Source organism: Typopeltis vanoorti, chromosome 1 (assembly GCF_054136105.1).
Source record: "Typopeltis vanoorti isolate ZY-2024b chromosome 1, IOZ_Tvanoo_1.0, whole genome shotgun sequence".
Lineage (NCBI taxonomy): Eukaryota > Metazoa > Arthropoda > Arachnida > Uropygi > Thelyphonidae > Typopeltis > Typopeltis vanoorti.
The window spans coordinates 96,295,395-96,319,046 of NC_143549.1; the positions used below are offsets into that span (position 1 = coordinate 96,295,395).

Consider the following 23,652-nt stretch of genomic DNA (forward strand, 5'->3'; position numbering starts at 1 on the left):
AACCCTTCTCACGTCGTACAACATTCAAGAATAGATGGGAACAATTGCAAAAATTTTACTACCACATTGCCTATCAGAGAAAAAAAATGCAACCCATAAAGAAAATTCAATTGAATCGACTTGGCTGATACTGACAGTTTAACGAAAATTGACAGTTTATCTATCAATCAATATTGACCTTTATTTTCCCTTTACTAGTTAGACTCGATAGCTTGTAGTTTGAAGAATCAATACCTACCAACCGAAGGCTTAGAAAGTACAGTGGGTAACTGTACTCCTGTGTGGGTAATCTTTATGTAAAGATCAGTCGTATCTGTGATATGGATAATAGCGTGCTGAATAGTGTGTGTGGGGGGGGGGGGACACAAGTGAAACGAAATTCTCATTCTCCCATCTCGTTAATCTAGCTTCTGCTTATTTCCGCTTTTCTCTTTATTTTCATTTTTTGTTTAAATATTTTCTCTCTTCAGCATCAGAGAATTATTTTGCTGAGCATATCAGAGAGTTCTTTGATATGCTGAACAAAACATCAGCATGTTCGAAGGCGCTAAACTATATATCGATCATGTAATAACTCTTTCTCTCTCTTTAATGTGAATCTACTCACGAAAGGTTGTCAAGTACAGTACATAAGTACTGTGGATGGACTAAAGTTTAGATAACTTATTCAAACCAATCCAGGCTTCAAATTCACATCGCAAGATGAAATTCATATACTACCTCAAAACAATCACCTCCAGTAACCTACAGACTATAAACCGTTTGGTTTGTAGAGCGATACAAGTTATCTACTCTAAAATGACTGGCCAAATGTCAATCAATTTTATTTTCCTCTTACGTGTTAGGCTTAATGGCCTATTATGGCCACTGAGGCTAACACATAAATTAAGTATAAAATCAAGTTATGCTTCGGGAAAGGGGAGGGTCGGACTGTTTTGCGTGGTGAAAAACCACAAGTTTCAGAGAGAGAGAGGAAACTGAGACCTCCATGAGACTGGTTAACTTACTTTATCTCCCTCTTCCCACAAAAACCTTTTATACGGATTCTTGCGTCCTAGATGGGATTCGAATACAGGTCATTGAAGGGCATGGTTACTGTCTAAGTCAATGGTTCTTAACCTTTTCAAAGTCACGGAACACTTTTGATTATAAGAAAAATTTGGGGAACACCAAAAGCATTAGGGTCATAAAATTAACAATAAACATATATGCATGGACTTGCCTTTTATAAAAATGGAACTTATTTTAATGCGATACTTGAGCTTGTCGGCTTTAGCAGATTTCAGCAATATCAGGTCTAATATATGATATAGCTACCCTCATATCTTTGTCTATATTAGTAAGTCTTTGACGCTTTTTTTTAGTTTTTATAGGGGTTAATATTGAGAAACAGAGCTCACACAAATATGATGTTGAAAACTGTAACAAAATTTTCAGTGCTCTTGTGGAGAGAGCTGGGTCGGCTTGGACAAAAATACAAAATTCCTCAAGAGTTATTTCAGACGTGCCTCCCTCATTAATTCGAAAAATCCTTTCGAATGAAAAAGAACAATTTCTGATCTCTTAAATAAGGAGATTCATTATTCTGTATCGGACAAGACATACTCGAGGAATGTAAACATTATCAAGAAATTCAAGTCTGTAAACGAGATCAGAATCAGATTTCAATGAATCACTCATTCATCGTTGTCACGTTCAACACATTTGCAGAAAAGACCATTGTAGAGACAGAAAACAAAGGAGACTTACTTGCATGTGACTGAAACAGCACCGACCATAGTTATACCCTTAATTTATGATAGCAAATATGATCTTTTCAAACATGTCATCCTTAAGACATTACAGAATCTTAAATCGTAATAATGGCTATTTCTTAATCAGTATTTGGATGCGTACATTAGGTCTAATTACAAACTGATTTGGCTTCACGCTGCGGTAATTGCGTAAACTATAGCAACTTAAAAATGTGACGCTACATCAGACACCAGACGATGGACTCAGACAATTGTTTAACAACTATGGTCTAAAGTTTAATCCATCGAGTTCGGCAGCGATTATTCTTATCTCTGTGTAGATTTTTATATACAAACTTGGATGCTCAACGTCACTTAGAGATAGTTGGATACATAAGCAACCAAAACGTCAAGAATCGCTGCATATTAAACAAAAGTTATGCAATTCGTAAAGTGCGGAAATGTTCAGATTTCCTGATTTCACTGTCTGACTCGGGGAAACATTTTCCCTACTATTATTACGTGGCACCTCCAAGGACTCATCGCAGGCGGGCACTCCACTCTACTCTGCTACACACATATATCTCTCCGTCTCCCGTACTACTTAATACTCCATCAACCCACAACGGCACTACTACTACCATCAATAAACATTTTTTGACTGTAAATTACATGAGTTCTGATGAGCCGTTTTGCTTGTACGCGGGATGAAAAACCAGAGTTTCCATCTCACCTTCAATTGAAAAATTCATATAAAGATTCCTCTCCTCACAGCTAGAATATCACCGCACTATTTCTCGATTATGAATAAGAATGACCATTTACTTTTATCTTTCTACAATAATACAGAATTTAATGACTGACATTGTTCGTTTTCATTTCTTCCAATGAATGTAGACCCGTTAAGTTATCAAAATAAAATATTTAATCCCTTCTCATTCAAGCTTATACCTGAAATTTTGAAATTAATGCAAACATGAAAAAATAATAGTATTTAAAATTATTTATATAGTAAGCCACGTAAACTTCAGTTCTGGTATGCAAGTTACTGTCTATATTCTGAATAAATGTTACAGATTTGCTCTGTAATCGCTTGAATATTCAAGCTGGAAATACCGAGGAAATAGTATGCATTCTCTATCTCAACTCCACATAATATGATAAATTGAATGGGAAGGCCTGAAAGATATTTTATTTTGTACGCCTTTATTTTTTTATAGCGAGAATATAAAGAATGCGCACATCAACTTGCAGTTCGGGCTACTTATTTACAATTATTCTATTTATTTCATGATCTTAAGTGATACTACCCTGTAGTGACCCATATCGTGAAGTTAGCGAAGAAACCAAGCAAGCATGAAGGTCATTTATTTAACCAGCACTACAGAGGTTTATAATTGCTAAGCATCAATGAGAAATGTGTTATATATATAAAATTAACCAAAATTAATTAAAAAGTAAGAGATTTAAAACCAAACACGAAAAAATCTAAGCATTTATCACATTTGAGAATTACAGTAATATGAACATTCTTTTCTGTTCCGCTGTCACGATATAAAGAAATTTAATTAAAACGTACACTAAATGATATTAGCTATCCTTAATCACTACATATAATACTAATTATGAATGTTGAAATTCTATCGGAAGTGATAAAAAATTTGTCACAGATCCCGAGTTTCCATGAATTAACTTAGGATGGTGTGGTAAAAAATTTCAGTTCCAAAACATTTTTTCTTATTTTTCGATGCAAGAATATTTAATTCATTTGAATATTATGATTAGTCCAAATTTCACAAAGATGTTAAAAATTCATACACAATGAGATTACTAATGCAAATACTTTAGTTCTGGCTGCCAGTACATAGAGATTATTATTGTATATTAAATGACATGCACAATAGATTCTTTATCAAGTATAAGCGCTGTTATTTTTGTTAAGCGGAAATGGCCTTCAGCGCTTGCTTGATTTTGACGCTAATATTCACAGTCACGATGTGGGCGACTAAATGAGATTGCGGCAGATGTGACTGACTCTGGGGGCGGGGAGTATGCAATAATAATAATAAAACTGCATATATAAAAGAATTACATTGTGTAATTTGCTTTCAAATCTACTCTGCACTTTCGATGTTTAGTGAGTCAACTTCTTTTACTGGCAATTGGTTGTGCATTGAAGGCAATCATTATACGCTGGTTTAATTCTGCATGCTGTTGAATAATCAAGTAAGATTTTCGTGAGAATCAGAGGTTACATATTATGATTGATTACAAGCACAGGGTCGGAGGGTCTTCTGCTCGGAACCAGTCACCCATTCACCGCTGCGCTGCATCTTTCTCCAATTCGGGTTCAGAGTTTTCTTTACCGCTGCTGGTGCTCCGTGACACAACTTGTGCGCTGACCATCGAACCTATAGATTTTTATTATACAGAATTGTTCTGGGTATTTAGAAAAACTGATGCAAGCTGCAAAAAATTTAATTGATTCTGAACGTTTTGGGCCAAACTTAAAAGTAATTAAATTAATGTTTACATTGATTTTAATCTGATAATGATTATTCAGCCTGCGGAGCTCAGTTGGTGTAAGCAAACCCTTCGGTTGGAAAGATCTGGATTCGAATCAAGCCGATGACGTGAGAAACCTTTATCAGGTGTTTTCAATCAAATGGTGAGTTAGTCGATAGTATACGGCGGTGGAGGCTTTCCACCTCTGGAAAATCATGTATCCTCTCGTCCCTCAAAGGAATGCAGTGGAATGGCAAGCCGGCTACATTTAAGTAGCTAAAATCCTTTGATCAAGGGATTCAACCCGTCTTGGATGGAGAAGAATGGGGGACTGATAATTCATCATTTTTAAGTGGTCTCCTATGTTTTTTTTTTTCACGAGCTGTCACAATTTGACTGCATTGGAAATTGGGGTTCTGTACTGATGTCTAATTTTCCTACTGCAAAATTAGTGTTGGAAAAGGCCAATCACTGTAAATGGATACAGGATCACTTGATATACTAACAATAGTTAAGTAAGGTAGAAACAGCATCTATGAACTGATAGTGTATAATTATCATCACTGCAAAACTTTTTCCCACTTTCAAAATTCATCCGTGCTTATTTATAATAAAATTCCACTTTTCTTTCCACATATATTCATCATCTTTTATATTTATTCACCGGCTTCTCGTTTACCTACTTAGTCAACATATTCTGTTTCCCGCCAATGTTCAAGGTATATAAAAACTTCTCAGTTCCTTTATTTAGCCATATATTCATAGCTTTTAGGAATGACATCATGCAATCTTTCCTTCCCTTCTACAATACAAAGATCAACAAATCAATTCGATGAGGCTCCACTCACTCAACTTATGTCTCGATTCTTATGCCTCATCTCCTCTATGCAAGAGGAGAAGGGAGCCCTCCGAACTGTTAGCATCCCGTAAGTACGCGAACGTTTTCTAGGAAAATAAGGGATTAGCCGAGCTTGCAGAAGCTCCACCGGAAACGGGACTACCGTGTAAAATAGACATGCTGGCTGGTGAATACACACGCAAATGAGAGACAGTACACTCGCTTCATGGCTTGTACCGACTTGTGAATGTTAAATAATCTCACGTTCCCATATTCTATCCCAGTAGTTGACATTCGTGACCCCCCCCCCCACATACACACACACTTTTTCACATGACTCCTGTACACGAAAGGAAGATAATACACATATAGTACGTCAGGTTGTGGGTGAGCAGTTGTTTTTATTATACTTTATTTTATATATAGTTTTTTTATTATTATATATTTATTTTATATTTTAGGTAGTCCGAAAACTGTATTCTAGAGGAAAAAAAAGGACCTTTTTAAAGCCACTTTGGACCTCCTATAAGTGGAGTAATGGTCTCACATCTGACAATGGACGATGAAATTCATCTCCTCCCTGAATAGGTGTACTACAATTCAAATTTATTCAAATCCTTTTACAAAGACACCACTTTCGCATTATTAACCTCCCTACATTTTAAGCATTAGGAAAATAATCATGCGGAGATTAATTATAAAGTCACTATTACATAATATTTATCTCTTCAGAAAATTGCCAGAGACTATCATCTAAGCAGTAAAAGTGCATATCCTCTCCGTTGGCTAAGAACCTTGAACGTTCAAGGTTCTTAGACGCAAGCGCGGTTTCTCTGTGCTTTCCTACTTTACACTGTGTCTAATCCGTATTATCTTTTCAAAATTATCTTTTCATCGTCTACGAAAGGATTTTCTTGGTCATATTAAGATGGCCTTACCAGTTAGTTTCATGAAGTAGATATAACTTTGCATTCAATATGTTCGCCCATTTTAACAGAGAAACTTTAATTTCTTTCATTAATGAATCGATTTAAAAAAAAAAACAACATTTTCTTTTCAAAACATTGCAGTGTTACTTCATCTTGGTCTGCTGAACGCTATATTTCTACTCCCCAATGGTCTGGTCTTGGTTTCCGAATTTATATTTTAGGTCTATGAAAGACTTTGAAGCAAAACAGATGTTGCAAAGCACATCAACATCTGTTCCTAACTCGCATTCTGGCTTGTATTTCTGTGCTGCCTTTGAGTGTCATTTATAATGTTGCAAGATATTTAAAGGTAGTTGCTTGAAACTCATGGTCCACTGTTAAATGATTTACATTTACAGAACAATTCCGTGATATCTTTAATCCGTCACAGCCTGTCATCTCAGCAGACTACTCCAATCAAGTATCTCATACGTGATACAGTATCAGCTGTAAGTATTTCAATGCCATTATTTGTATAGCTGCTAAATATATAAATTGATGCGCATTAAATAGAACGGGGAAAATCCATGCGATCGAACTCTGAAGATTAAAATCAGCGAAGTGCCACTTGATGTATTTTGGATCTCAATAAGAAGAGAATATCCTTTGATTTCAGTAAAGGCACTGACTATATTACTCCAGTTTTCCAGGTCTTATCCCTGCGATTTTTCATGTCTGATAAATATTAAGATTAAAGCAAGAAATCGTTTATCTGCTGAAGTGTGCTTATCAACAGTTAGGCTAATATTCAACAATTGTGCAAGGAGAAACAGGCATCTCCTTCTGAAGAGAATCTTTAAATTGATTTTTGTAATGAATACTCCTTTATTTTGGATTTTGAATTTTTTTTTTGTCATCTTTTTTTTGGAATAAATATTATTAACATTATTTGGATTGACATTTACAGTTGGCTTAGAATTAGACTAAAATCTGCATGAACATAACTGTATATGTTTAAATAAAATTAAATAAAATGAGGTTCATCGGTAAATGAAAATATATTTTAGGGGTTTAACAATAGTAAAAAGTCTGGGAATCGCTATTAATGTTTTGGCTCATGAGCTAAAACATTATGCCACACAGTCTGCTTCCTGCCAACCAGGTTACATAGGAAACAGACCGGTGGTGACGGTATCCTAGTATAGGGATTGTTCTCATGGACATCGCTGGAGTATTCCTATCCACACTGAATACACCGCTAATTCTTAGCTGAGATTATTTCCATGTGGAGCAAGCATTGCTCCACATGGCGAAAATGAGGCCCGGTGGATCTGGAATCTTCCAGCAACACAACGGCGCGAGTCACGAGACCTGCATTGTGCTCGAATATGTTGGAAAAGCATATCCAACTATTCCATGTGCTCTTCTGGCAGCCTAATTCTGATTTGAATCCCAAGGAACATTTGTGTGATTATTTGGATTGTAGCATCCACCGGCGAAGTCACTGCTGACCTTGGGACGTTATTCTCTCTAGATCATAGGTTCCCAAATGGAAATATCTCCACATGGAAATAATCTCAGCTAATTCTTAGCTGAGATTATTTCCATGTGGAGCAAGCATTGCTCCACATGGCGAAAATCAGGCCCGGTGGATCTGGAATCTTCCAGCAAGACAACGTCACGAGGCCTGCATTGTGCTCGAATATGTTGGAAAAGCATTCGCAACTATTCCACTCTTCTGGCACCCTAATTCTGATTTGAATCCCAAGGAACATTTGTGTGATTATTTGAATTGTAGCATCCACCAGCGAAGCCACTGCTGACCTTGGGACGTTATTCTCTCTAGATCATAGGTTCCCAAACTTTTTCGGGCCACCGCCCACTTTTCAAGACATAAATTTTGTACGCCCCCCATTAATATTAATGCCCCTCATAATATTAAATTATATAACATTGGGTTTATTTTTGTACAAATCAATTAGAAAAGTGGTTTTATATATTTTATATATATTTTGAAATGAAATATAACGAATATATTTGCTATTGTAAACATAACCTATTATACACACAATATATACATGCTCTATTTTCTCATTGACATAGAAAATTGACATCTATTTCTTTCTGACATGGTAAATTTTCAAATGATTAAATAATTGAAATAGAAAATTGATAAAAAAAATTGATCGTGTAAGACGGGCATAAGATGAATTAAAATGCAATATTTAAATTTTAAATGATTATCTAATCGCAAAATCACGAAAATAATTAATTTTTAAATATATATTATTAATTTCTTCTATAAAGAGTCACCGAACTCTAGACCGCCTGAATGCCCCCAAATGCTTCTGATCCCACTATATCCCCCCCCCCCCCCTAGAAGGATTCAGCGCCCACTGGGGAGAGGTACCGCCCACTTTGGGAACTTCGTGGTCTAGTGGAGTCAAAGCCATGACGGTGCAAGCGGTTATCTCGGCCTAAGGTTGGCCAGCACATTACTAGGAAAATGTTTTTTTGGTCCATGAGTACTTATTTAGACTGTATTGTATTTTAGAAATGGAATACAGCACAGTACATAACTATTGCTTAAGAAACGTTTTAGGTTTAAACCATTCCTAGACTAACGTTCCAGTTGATGATTGGCTAGAATATTTATTTATACATAAACGAAATAAATTAGGGATTGTTTGTAAGAGGATCCGGCAGTTGACTGCTTCTCGGAAGTTAACTGATTAATCTCGACTCTGTGTATACTGATCACAGTTGTGGCGCTTCTCTGTTCAAAAAAAAAAAGTACTCTCTAATTCTTATGAGAAGTCAGGAGTGAATGGTCCTCAAGTTGAGGGACCCATTACAAGTGAGAAATAACATTTTTTTTTTTCTCATCAGTTTTCGCAAGAAAATTCAAAGTAGGGGTTTTCCTAGTACAATATTTACTGAGCATCTCCACAATAACAAGAATTGCTTCGTCATAATATCGGAGCATGACATATGGATAAATATCTATCGTTAAGGCAGGCTGCTCCTTTTACATACCGGGTGGCTGCTCCGTTTACTATTCCTGTAAATCATTTTAAGCTCACATTATCAGCAGCATCCTAAATGTATTCGTCAAATTCAGTGCAAATTGCATTGCCTGCTTTTAGCCCAAGATGGCGTGCGACACATTCATATCTAATTTCTGACGGAAAATAAGCCCTTGTCTATTTAATATCATTCGACAATTAAAATAAACAGTAAGTGCCTTCAGAATTCAACACGATGCATTTTTTCCGTATCCTTAGGTAATTCTTGAAACCTATCATTTCCATGGTTAAGTAATATCAGACAAGACACGAATAAAATATTTCGAAGTATTCTCACTACTACTACCTAAGTTAAGATGTTTATCTGACATTAACCTTATTGAAGTAGTTCACCAGCCACTTCACACTCCACTAATAACAGTCACAACGAGAAAAGTTGAACCTATAACGCAGGAATATTGTGTTGGAAGGGTTATGAGAGAAGGGCTCTATTAATATTCTTCTTAAAGAGCTGGAGGCAGTGGTGTAGCTAGAGCTTTTGCCGCCCGGGGAGGTCCCCGAGTTTGTCGCTCCTCTTAATACATACCAAAAATACTACAAAAAGTCAAAACGACGTATAGGGAAATAATTAAAACACTATGTTTATTTTTGAAGTAAAACCGTAATTTCAACATTCTAAAAAATGTTATTTTTTTGCTTTTCTGCAAAATCGTCGATGACATTGGTGAAGTCTATTTCATAGTAATGTATGTAATTCTTAAAAAAAAAAAAAAAAATCAGCTAACGCTTTTTATTCCCTTATAGGGAGTAGTCGAGGCCTTTATACCCTATCTAGTTTTTGGAGACTGAGTGGGCAGTTCTATCTCCACCGGTAGCCAGAGATAGCTGGCCCATGTCTATCACTAATTATAGCAGCCACCGATGAAGAGGCTGGCAAACAAGTGCTGCCATCTCTTGGTGCCTAACCCTAACAAGATAGGTCACTGTCTGAAATAATGTGGGTACTACGGTCGATTTTCTTGAGTTTACGGGATGAAAAACCCGCTTGCCCGTGCCAGAGATCGACTAACTTGGGAACTGGTCGAAGAAAAGGCTTAGAAAAAGTTCCTCCAGTCGGCGACTACGCTTGAACTTAAGTCAAACTTCGAGCGACCAAGCGCAGAGGACGCAGGCGCCACTTCCAATGAGCTACACAAGCCTTTAGGTAATTCTTAATCAATTTTATTTAGAAAAACTCCTCTCACAACTAGCAACACTTACAGCAGTTGAGAGGAAAATTAGCAGTAGTATTACAATATTTGGAAATGAGTTCGAGACTGTATTTTAGAATTAACTGCAAAAGTTCAAAGGTTCTAAGTGCCGCCCGGGGCGGAACTCAACTCACTTTGGAAGCTGAAAAAAAGATTAAGGAATAAAAAGTCAAAAAGCGCAATTCTTTTCAAAATTTAGAAATGGAAAGCATATGATTATAGAAGGGGAAAAGGAAACTAAACCAGAAAAGTTAAAAGAAAGAGAGAGAAAACCCGGTTTTCTGGATTCTGGCATGGATCATTAGATTACACAAAAGGCACGTATATGCTACCTTTGTAACGAAAGAAATAAGAGATATAGTTTGGACAGTCGGATGTTCTTGTAACTACTACTTGAGACTGAGTCAAAAGGGTCTCCAGATGATGATGTACATCGTTAATGTTTGTGTCTCGAAAATGTGTAACGTTTTTTGAGGGTGTTTCTTTAACCGTAGGGACAATTACTTCTGTGGTGAGAGACATCAGAAGTACGGTGGTGTTTCACAAGAGATTATTCATCTATAACACGGTATTCATAGAGCGATTCTACTGTTTACTTTTTTTCAATCGTGCCGATGAAATTTTTCCTTTATCAGCCTGAATAATGGGCAAGAAAAAAGTCGCAAGGTATCATATCGGTGGAACAAGGAGGGTATGTCACAGCTGCAGTTTTTAGATTGTTTTCTCCGCATATATTTCTGACAACGATGCGTTTGTCTTTAGACTTTTCCTTCATCCTTGACACCGTTTTCATGTTTTTCTCGCGGGTGGATATCCTAAACTTAAATATCATTAGCAGACTGCCTTCTTATCTATCAGAAAACAGGTTTCTCTAATGTTTGTGGCAGTCTGAAGCAAAACTTTATGAACACGCGGTGTTATTTCAAGTTTGTCCTTTTTTTTTTTTTTTTGAAAAGCCATAAAGAACACAACAAGCAATCACACTTTACAAGGCATTTAGGTTGGGGTGGTTGATATTACAGTCCAAGCAATTAGGCTACGAAAACACATTATATTATGTCTGCCAAGTGTACTCACCAGCCGATTTGCCTGTTTTCGGGATATCAACACGAGTTACAGAAGAAAAAAACTCCTCTACCTCCAGCTCTGTAAAATGACAGAGACTAAGTCTCCTATAGTTGAAAAAGTTCAACTTTTTCACTAAAAAATTAGCATAAAAGAAGACACCTAGTTTATTTACAGATGGAGAAGACTATGGTGGTTAATTATTCCAAGAAGAGATGATATCATGCGGAATTATTATATTAACATAGGTGAAGTGAAAGTGAAGTGTAGTCAAGGTTATCTTCACCCCAGTGAAATATACTGCATAGCAAGCGATTAGTGTTTAAGGCATTGATTATGGAAAATCTTGCAGCTTGGGATAGGAATACTGCAAGGTTTGCCAAATGAAAAAAAAAAAGAAAAAAAAGAGGAATGGCAAGACCCGAGGTGCTCAAGCATATGGAGCGAAGTCTGAAGAAAAGCTATCTACTATGAAAAGTAGTGAATGAGGCCCAAATACAATGACATGGTAAGCTTTTTTTTGCCATACCTTATCAAATGCTATAGAAATGTCCAGAGCAACCACATGGGTTTCACGTAACCTTTCTACGGATTTTATCCATAGATGAACAATGTTGGCAGTGAGATTCGCTGTAGATCGAATGGAGGATCTATATTGCTGGGTACTAAACTGACTGGGTCTTCAATACTGTGAAGGAATCGACTGCTGACTTTCTCCATTATTTTCGATAGAGTTTAAATGAGTACAGTGGGATTATGATTTAATGGCTGAATTATAATCTGCTTGAGGTGGGTTGAATATATGCTTATTTCCATTCTACGGTAGATGCCAGATGAGAATAAAAGATTGTAAAGACATAGGATGGGCATCAATTCTAGAGTCCAAGTTTTTAAGCACAATAGGAGAGATAATCAAGCGTAAATAACCTGGTAATGTCTAAGTGATTTGAGATTCTTTGGATGTCTTTCTCAAGAAAGACTAGAGGCATGCAGTGAGCATTTTTAAAATAAAGTGAGACGGTAATTTTTTTGCCTTGATTCATCATCATTCCAGGAGAAGGAGGCGACGATGAAGTCAAATAGTACCAGCAGACTTGGAAAACATAGATAGGCAAAAGTTGGGCACAATGGCTTTGGAAGATAGAAGGCTGTTTCAATGACAATTTCCTTTCGAAGTCCGATTTGGATTGGTTGATGGTTCTCTCACTGAAGCTATTGTGTGCTGTAGTGTAGACTAAGTGCGATGCTGGCGGTTTGGATTCGAGCTGTTTGCGACTGTGATCTGTTTTACAGCCGAAACTAACGCTATGCGGCCAGTGTATTTTCTGTTAATTACTGTGTTCTTCTAATCAGTTTTTCCTGTTTAACGGATGGAAAACGGCAGTCTTCCATACATGAAACTAAACTCACCTTCAAACGAAGAAACAAAAATACACCAATGCCTTGTATTCCCCCAAGGAAGCGTGGCAATTTAGTTCCAACTTAACTCTTAAGGGGAAGCCAAACTCCACCATTAGCCAACAGATAGCTGGTCCAAAGCTATCAATGCTTTTAATAGGCATTCAGATGAAAAAAAAAAAAAAAACACACAGATGCCGCCATCTAGTTGTGCTTACCACAATATGTTATATGCGAGTTCTATGCTCGTTCTTCTCTAGTTGTGAGATTAAAAACTCGTTTCTAGTGCTAGTAGAAAAAGCGCTTAGGAAACTTTCTCGAGTCGGTGACTAGAATCGAGCTTATGTTCTCTCTTATATTCGCCTAGCATTTTAGGGTGCAAATGCCATTTCCAGGCCTTTAAAAAAATATAGAAACTTCTTCGCATCCTAGACAGATTCAAATAATAATATAATAATCTTTCCAGACAAAGGGAATCATCGATACCGATTGAGTTACGGGGCTCTCAAGCCACTTGCAATATGCTGAAGTCTTTTCTTGGACTGCACACGTGTCGGAAACATTTGGATAGTCATCTGATATTTTTGGTGCAACGGATGAAGGCCTTTATTCTAGTAAGACAGTTATTGGGTAGGAAAAGTAGTTCATCTAAGAAATGGAGGAGTAAAATTCATGCAGGTCATCCCATTTAGCACTACTATAGTGGCAAAGGACACCAAAGAGAGGGGCTCAATGAAGAACGTTCTGCAGTAATACCATCTAGCAGCATCTGGTCAACTGTGCCTTTAGTTTGATGATGGAAGAAAATCATTTGCGTGTCAAGTAAAATTTTGGACAGCCAATGCATGCATAAATGCACAGAACATAAGTCAATACAGACATAAGAAATTAATTAGGAATTTATGTTCGATATTTATAGAGTACGATAGCGTGCATATTAAAAACTTTCCCGTCTTCACAGAGTTTTCTAAAATACAATCTGATGGAGAACAATGTCGCCTCATCCTAGCTAGGACGCATGTTTTCAGGAGCGAGGTGAAGTCTCTCAAGGTTTCTCGGAATCTGTGTGGAAATAACATTCACAATATAATTCTAATACAGTAAAACGAAAAACTATTTTCTTCTTTGGCTGAGTTGTAAAATTGTCCTTCAATTGTCCTGTCATTAAAAAAAAAAGGCATTTCCGTATTATGTATAGCAAACCTACTAGCCACAGATGTGTAGCAAAAAGTAACTTTTTCTGATAATAGCTCATTTATTTTCATTCTATGCGGAAGTAAGTGAATCATTACTTCTATTTGATCTTGTGTAGCAACTCCCGACCTTGTGGGTATGTCACTAATTAACTAAAAAGGTTTCTACCTAATAGCAGTAACTAATAGATTGAAGTGCAGCCTGTGCATTGTCGTTATTACTGCTGGGAGACTGAAATGGATCTTTCGATTCTGTAATAGTAAGTGATACAATTAAGTCAGAAAATAATTCAAATAAATTAACGTGAAAATAATAAGGAAGTAAAAATGCATCTCAGTGACATCTCAACATAGTGAGAACGTCGGATCCAGAGGAAAAAATAATTTTGACTCGCACTCCTAATAAACTGGAGCAAAAATCTGAATTTTCTTTTAATAGCAAAAGAAAAGTTTTTTAAATTTTTTATACAAATTAAGACTGAAGAAATCACTGAAAATGTTAACAAAATAAGAATTATTTTAAAAAAATTATATCTGAATTGTTTTCCCTTTTCTCAAAATAAAGTTTGGATATATATCTGCACAGTATCCATACTTTTGAATCACTTGGTGGTCTTAATTCCTGGCGAGAGAGAGAGATCGGCTTGTTGATACCCAAAAGTGACAATCTACACAAGGATGGTATAGAATTTCAAACCATAACGCACTGTTTTCCAAATTGAGGCTCAAGAGTCTGCGCCAAGTAATGCCTAAATGACTGTAATCGCATAATTTGCAGCGAGCTAGTATATATTCGTATGTTGTTGTCGAAAAGATGTAATTACTTGTAGCATATTTCTGACATGAATGCCATTTAATATTTCTGTTTTCCTGACAAGCAGGGAGAAATTCATAACTTTAATTCGCCAACTACAGGATGGCCCATAAGTCATGCAGCGGTTTAAACATTTAATAACTTTATTAATTTTATTTATTCTTTGTTATAATAGAATATAGAACCTGGAGATTTTTATTGGTTATGAAAAGCCACTTCGCATAAATGCCTTCAATTTTCGCCTTCATAAATACGGGTCCTTTCTACAGCATTTTTCCATGACAGATAGAGTATTAATGTTTCTGCAGCGCCCTAATTTCTGTACGAATGTTCCCATTCAGCTGTTGAATTGTCTAGGGGGGGGGTGTTCATATACACCTTTTTTTCTTCAAGAAACCCCCCATAGGAAGAAGTCGGGATCAGTCAGATCTGTAAATCAGATCATATATGGATCAGATCACAATTCAACCTACATTTATAAGTGTACAAAATATATGATACAAACTGAGTTTTAAGCATATTATTGCATATGTATATTTTATACTACAAAACTAGAGAAGTTTCTTATGAATGATTTCATAGAAGAAATTTTGAGTAACCTGCATTACTTTGCCACTTTATCGACACTTAACCTTCTATTGTTGAGGAGCGGCAGGCTTTTCTAATGTCCTCATTAATCGTTGATGTTGAAGGATGCATTAATGGTTCTTCGTCAGTGAGGTTGTTCGATAGTTTTCTTTGAACATGTGAATTCACTTACATGAAAAAAACGCGTTCGCTGTGATAATTCAGCAATACTAAGGTCAAAGAAGTTCGCTTAAATAACTGAAATTTCATGTCCGCAGATGGGCGCGAATTTAGCATAGGAACAACTGGAAAATAAACAACACTGAGGATACTCTTTCTGAGCGTGCTGTTATATAGTTTAAGATATAATGCTTTGGTCGTTAACAGTTTGGGTTTCGAGTATTCCTTCGTCATGATTTTAATTAGTATTACAGGATCGCGTAATTTTAAACACTCTTGCTGAAATTGAAGAAACAGCAAAGATAATGATACAGAGTACAGGTAAATTCAATAATAAGCAATGAGAAGAATCTAAAAAGTAACCAATACCTCAATGAATGATTTCATTCAATGAGTATTATAATATTCTGGTTAAATATACAGTGGGCATTATAACCAGATTACTTTAGCCGAAAATTAGTGGGGGAGTGACAGTCATGCTGTAAGGGATCATGCAGTTGTACCATGACTTAAAGAGGAATGGAAAGTATGACATAGTATAACATATCTATGTTGATATAACATAGAAATGCTAAAGATATAGTCTGTTAACTATTAAGCTGCAGTCTGGGTGTTTTTGATTACACCAAAGCAAATAAAGCCATGACACAAGTGCAAGTAAACTGCATGTGATCTCCAACCGGTTTGCATGTTATGCAAGATGAAAAAACTATGCGAACTCCGTATGATTCTATCTTCCAGAACCTTAGCAAAAGTTCTTATAAATGTTCCTCTTAAACTACAACAGAAGTATTGAAATCGAATTGAAGTCCAACCAAAGATCATCCTATCCCATAGACATAAAGATGCATTATGCTAGAAAGCAAATGTTTGAACGTAGCATTAGCTTAATTCCTGGAAAGCAGTGACGTACACATTGCTATATCGTGAAACCTTGCAACGCTGGGAAAAATAAAAGGAAATCGATCAAAAGATGGATATCGTAGCAGCTTCATTCCACAGAAAGATCACCTACTTCGTTCGTAATTTACCACATGGTTAACGGAGTCGAATGAGAAACAGATAAATATTTTTCATTCGCTTCCTGTCCTTTTATAGCAGGAATATAGAAAATACAGAAATTAAAAATTAAAACGATCTGAAAAGAAAACTAGAAAATTATTTACACATGCTGTTACTTTATAGTATGATAATGTTTTTGAATAAGAGCGATAAATTATGTATATAGGTAAAGTTTAAAAGATTACTAAATATTATAATTTCTAAATTGCACCGCATTCATATGTCAAGTCAATAAAAGTGCCAGTACGCCGTTCCATTGCGTACTATCATAATAAAATTTCATTGCTCGGTGTGAGACCACCGCTCCGCTTACTGAAGGCCGGAAGTGAAGTGAAATATTCCATGCTTAGATTCTAGAATAGGGTCCAGACTGCAAAACTATAAATAAAACAGTAACGTTATCAAACCTTACTATAGGTTTACACCCTTTTGTGGGTGGGAGTCACATAAAAAAAAAAACGTTTGATAAAAAAAAATAAAAAGACGGAAAAGATCCAAAACAAAGATGCTTTCACAAAAGCAATGCAGTATATTAATTGGAGTAACATAGTTTGTTTACTAAGTACAGAAAGTGGATAAATTACATAACACAAAAATACCTTTCTCACAGGCTGTCATCCTAAATACTGATGCGAAAAAAACTGGCAACTCCAAGCAACACTTGATTTATTTTGAACCTTTTTACATTTCTACTGTTTCCGTTGAATATACAGCTGTTTATGTCGAAATGCAAAACTCACTTGGCCAAAAATGTTGGGCGCCATTTAGAAAATACTATTTGGCTCACAGTGTAAATTTTCAGTAATGAAATTTCAGCAGCAATAATACCAATAATCGGCTGTATTCTCGGTACCTTCATTATTTTTGGTGTATTTCGCAGATATTTAAACACTTTCTTACTAAAGTAGGGAAAACATTTTCCAACTGCAGGAAAACGGATAAGACTACGCAATATGACAATTTCAGCCTATTAAAGAGATCACCGAAACGAATTTCTCCCGGAATTCGTTTCGATTTTTAAATGAATCTTGAACTCCTGGAAAGGCTGGCTGGTTACCTCATCTCACCATCAGAAACTGGAAATTCTGCCTGATGTTGAAAGCTGTTATGAGTAATCCCTAGAAGTGTTTCCGCGACACGCTGAGAGCTTAATGAAGTGGATTTTTCAATGAAGAGCTCCAGTCCACAAGTGTTCGTTAACAACGAACACACTTGTCGATTGCAAATTGACCAGTTAGAACCAAACAGAGAATACGGACCATTCAGAAATGGCTGCGAGTCCTGTGGATAGTGGCGCTACATGTTTTTCCAATGTGACGAAGGATGTCTACAGAACCCTTTTTAACTGTGTGTGTGTGTGTGTGTGCGAGATCTCAACAATGAAATCCAGAATTAGCAATATAATGATCCTAGAGACTGCTTCTAGTGGTATGGATTACATGCATTCAGAGCCTGGGACAGAGATCAGAACTGGTGCTCAAACGACATGGTCCTTTGGACGAGGGCACGCTCATATACCTATTGTACGTTACGGCGGTGTATCCACTGTGGATGGAATCATGACTGGCATATTGTACACTAACGTTTGAGATAACAGTGGATGTTTGTAACTGTGGAAAGTTTCACAAACTATTATAAACACGTCACATTTGAACAGAACAATATCGGAACCTCAATCAACGTCTTAAAAAGCTGAACAGAACAATAGCGGAACCTCAATCAACGCCTTAAAAAGCTAAACAGAACAATATCGGAATATTAGAGCGCCTCCGTAGCACAATTGGAAGAACGACGGTACATTGCGCCCTTCGATTGGAATAGGCCTAAGTTCGATTCTCGTCGCGAAGGGAGGAATCTTTATGTGGACTTTTTTAATCGAAGGTGAGTTAGCCGATCTCATACGGAGGTAGCAGGGTTTTTTCTCCCAGAAACTCGGGTTTTTCATCCCGCATACAGAAAATTGGCCCTTCAGAACACACGCAATTTACAAACAAAAAATACTAGTTGTGGTCGGCGGTAGATTGGTAGACGCTCTGTGTAGTGATGGGAACAGTTGTATAGTAGGTGTCCTCCCGCGATGAGTCTTCGGACTCCTTGGAAGTGTCACGAATAATAATAATTACCGCGGAACCTTGCTTTAAAAAGGTGCAATACAGTACAATACCACACACATATACAGGGTGGTTCAAAATTCCACGTACAAACTTTTAAGGGGAGATAGAGAACATCAAAATCAACCATATTCACATAGGAAAGCATGACCGGAAACGCCACCCGAAAGTGATAAGTGGCGCTGTTCGCCAGCGCTCCAGGTGAGCAATTGGGACTTCAACATTCAAGCTTTCGACGTCGTACAAAGAACATACGCCATTTTACGAACGCTGAGATAGCAGACATGCACCTCGTTTACCATATTATGTATCCAACTGCTATTGAAGTGTTCAGTTACGCCTAATAAAGCTTTTTTACACTACTTACTGCCTTGTGTTATTTCTGTATCTTTGTGTCCCTGTTAGTACCTTCCGTTGGCGTTTCCGGTCATGCTTTCCTATGTGAATATGGTTGATACACACTTTGTGTGTGTATCAAAAGTTAGTAGAAAGTTCTAAGAGGGACTGAAGCATTTAACACGACCAATGGCCAAACAAAAACGTTACTAATTTTTATTAATCAAGTGCTTTTTTTTTTCTTTTTTAACAATCTGTGGAAATTTTCAGCTTCCTAGTCCATCCAAGACGGTGTACCATCGGGATCTGTCAAGTCAATAACTTAGCAACGTAAGCGTGCACACACACACACACACACACACACACACATGCTTGGCGGTAAACCACTTGCTTTCTAACATGCAGTGGAATGAGAGCTCGACTCTGTTGCACTTAGGTTCTTAACTTTCTTGCGTACTTCCATGTTCACCTTACCGCTACTCATGTATTTCTCTGATTGAGAGATTTTGTTTACAGGTTATACAAATTTTTGGTACCTAATATAAAATTATGCATTGAAATTCTCCACTGCGCCCCAAAACACAAATCTATTTATCCAAATGCGACGCTTTTATATTGAAATTTAAAGCAATTCATCAAATAGTATTAAAATTATTTAGTACTTATGTAATTTAATATGACGTGTACGTTTTCCCAATGCAATGAACACGCATATAAGAAAGTATTAGTGATGCGGGCAACGGAGTTTGTTTTGGGAAGCGAGCACAGATAGTTCTGCCAAACGTGTATAACTGAAAATGTTTATATTTGAATATTTTTGAAAAATGAATACTTCTAGAGATACCACCCCGATTCACAAAAGAATTTTAATACTGGTATGTGGCTACTAATCCAATTTCTCAGAATTATTTTAGAAATATGTTTTCATAGTTTGCTATATTTACAAATCAAAATGCTACAAAGCAATTTTGTGGCCAAGGAAAGCAATGACCTTTATTAGACTATCTTACACATCATACAAAGTACATTACCATAATTTCTGCTAAAAATGTAATTAATACATTCGTTAATTGTAGTGTAATAAAGTAACGGAGGGAATTAACTGGTAGATTTAATGTGCAACTTGGATTACATTTGTTTAATATTTTCATAAAAATGAAATAATTTTTATGACGGGCAAATTCAGTGTCGTGTGCACGAAACCGGTGAAATTATCTTAAAACAAGGTTGAATATTTCAAATCACAGTGAATTATTTTCTCTGTCTCCATTTTGAGATGTGGTTCTTTCTTAAGAATTAACCGAACGAACAACGAATTTCAAATTCCTTTCGTTCAGTTTAACAGAACAGCCAACTGTAGTTTTAATCAATTGCGCTTAGGTTCTTTACTTGAAATGGCATTTCATATAAAACACCAATTTATTATTATTATAACGCGATACCTGCAAGGACGTCATCGGGGGAGGGAGGGAAGGCATAATAATTTACAATGAGTTGTGTACTATTCAAAGAAATGGTCAGAAGCGAACGGACATACCGCCAACACTTCTTTCGCATTTTGAGTCGATCACAAGTTTTTAGAATGATGCCAAGTTCACTTTAAAAAACGGATTATTTAGAAACAGCTTTAAAAGCTGTTTCTAAACAATCCATTCTTCATATTTCTGATTACAGAGTTCAACTCATATAAAAAAAAAAAAATACTTTTATCACGGACTGTTTATCTCAAATGAAACACAAAGGTTTAAGACAATATTTTTATTTCAACAAATCAGCCAAAACACCTCAAGCAAGAATGCTTATTTAATTACCAATCACATAATTAAGAAGAAACTTAATATGGAAACGTTTTCAGTAATGTTATTTTATTCAATTTACTTACTCTAAGTAACAATTTCGAATATGTTAATATATAGACCCCTATACCCAGGTGAACGACATCCTCTCTCACCTCTCGTTAAAGAAAAATGAGGATAACAAAAAAAAAATATTGTTTTTTTTTTGTTATAAAATTTATATAAAATTTTCGCATAAACTATAATTCTATAATCATAAATTTATTACAGTTTAAAATAACGTACTTAGAACGTAATGCTTTATGAATACAATATTACGAACAGCGCTACAGACATTTTTAATTATAAACATAGCAAAATATTTTAAAACATTAACTGATAATAATTTCAGAAAATGCTATAGAATATTAACTAATAATAATTTCAGCAACCATAGTTTATAGGTAATATTAATACAAAATATCAAAGACTATAAATTTAGAATAGCTGTAATATTATTGATCTTACCCGTCTGGCAATGCTTCGATGGACATCCCTCGTGTGATTTCTATCATAGTGAAACCGGGTAAATTTTGCTTAAATAAAGATCTTTTATGATAGCGAAGCGCTTAAATAATAAATACAAGGAAAACTTAATTTTGTTATGTCAAGACTACAAATATTATATTTGGCTTTCAAACAGTTATATTAAAATGCACATAACACATTCTTCGTTAGATACCTGCCAGACGCACACACACCTATTATTATGAGTAAATATACAAAACAGCGCTCCTCCTGGCGTCGATGACGTAACATCACTCTACGGAAAGCTACATGTGAGCGCGCAATGTAAACGAAAAAAGAAATCAAGATTATCATGTTGTCTACTTCAATTTCTTAATTTTACTGGAGTTTCAATGTACTTATTTTATAATAAATAAATATAGTTTCTAATTATTTAGTGGTTTAACATAGAGCATTTCAGGAAAAGACAAAAAATAAAAATAGAATAGAATACAATGCGGAAGACTCCATGGGGTAATAATAATAATAATAATAATAATAATAAGAAGAAGAAGAAGAAGAAGAAGAAGAAGAAATAATAATAAATGCTCATTATTAATTCACTGTTTAATTAATCAGCATCCTAAAAAAAGTATTTAGCAGTTATCCCCAAAATGGAAACCGGAGTCACACTTCGAGCTTAAAACAATAATATAAGAATTTAATGCGCGCTTTCATAGCCGAAGAATTCATATAAACTTCCATATAAAGTAATACAAAGAGTGTATTCTTGTATTGTGTTACAAATTTTAAGGCATTTTGAATCCTCTCGTCGACGCGAAATTACCCGGAATTCAGTTCCTTTCCTCCTGTCACGTAACATTTCTTAAAATTCAGAAATATAGTTTAGTTGTTTGATTTTGAAACTGTATTTCTGTACAGATACAAAGAGGTGTACAAATAGATTTGTAACTTCCACGATTTCATATAAACTTCCATATAAAGTAATATAAAGAGTGTATTCTTGTATTGTGTTACAAATTTTAAGGCATTTTGATAGGGCACGCGCCTATCATATTTTGAACACATCTGTCACTAACTGGATTCTGTGGGTATTTAGTTGTCTGACCAGTATGAAAAAAAAAAAAAATAATAATAATAATAATATAATAAAATAAAATAAAAGGGGGGAGGAAGAAAAAGATTTAAAAAATCTTTTAAAATGCTTTCTAAGATTTTTAAAAATGTCAAGTGGCTCTGTTTCTTACATACAACATTCTTCTAAGAAAATGGAAATGGCTCGAATACTTTTTTAAAAAAAAAGTAACATTTCTTTTTTTTTTTTTTCTTTTCTTCCATTGAATCTGTCCTTCCACAAAATGTTTATAATGTGGTAAATTCAGAATTCTCGAAAATGTCTCGAACTTTCTTAGTAAAAGTGTATTAATATTATTTTTTCTTTAAAACTGAATCCTCCCCTTCACAAGATATGACAAATTACGGATATCATCTGGGGTCGGGAAAAAATAAAAAAGAAAACAGAATAATTTCCCATTATTCATACTGAATTAGAAGATATCTCTAAGAATTCTGTCCTAATGAAAGTAAATTATATGTTCAATGTCAGGGTTAAACCGTTGCTATCACATGGTGATAACAATCATTTTATTCCCTAGCATGGAAATTAAAATAAAGGGAGAAAGGGATGCTAATGAAGCAATAAGACTTAAATTATTTTAAGATAATTGATTTTGAGAATTAGAATTCGTTACCATAAGGAGAATCCAATACGTGTCTTCGGCATCGGACTCGAACTCTGTCCAGGAAATCCATATGATCGCCTTTTTTATTAGTGTTTAAAGTTAGGTTTCACCGGCCTGACAATCGTCTCGAATTGTTGGTTCTTATCAGAGACCACTCAATAGGTTTGTTTAAATTGTCCAAGTTCCAAAAACTTGTGAGTGACTTAAAACAAGATCACTCTCTGAAGTAGCTCCAAAGCTGAATTTCTTACTAATCTCTGAGATCTGTCCAGTCACACAGAATCTCAGCTGACACAGTCACAAGAAAAGTCTGCCGCCTCACCAAGCGTCAGTTCAAGGGAGAGTCACTCAACCTCCCCCCAACACACACACACACACACACACACACACACACACACACACACACACACACACACACACACACACACACACACACACACACACACACACACACACACACACACACACACACACACACACACACAGAAAGAAAAAACACGTGCCAAATATCAGCTGAGAAGACGGACTGACAGAACCCACCAGCGTGCGCAGGCCTACTCATCTTATCTGAGACTAGCCGGAAATCAAGAGCGCAAAAGCCCTCTGTATAACTCTTTCGAA

General features: G+C 35.8%; 1 protein-coding gene across 1 annotated transcript in view; it reads right to left on the reverse strand.

Moving 5' to 3' along the window:
* Positions 1–21,504, reverse strand: part of LOC150110233 (purine nucleoside phosphorylase-like) — a 125,424-nt gene extending 103,920 nt beyond the window's left edge. The window contains exon 1 of the mRNA XM_090398479.1: positions 21,290–21,504. Coding sequence (XP_090254605.1) covers positions 21,290–21,336 — 47 coding nt within the window. The 5' untranslated portion in view covers positions 21,337–21,504. The remainder of the gene's footprint in view (positions 1–21,289) is intronic.
* Between the last annotated feature and the right edge of the window lie 2,148 nt (positions 21,505–23,652).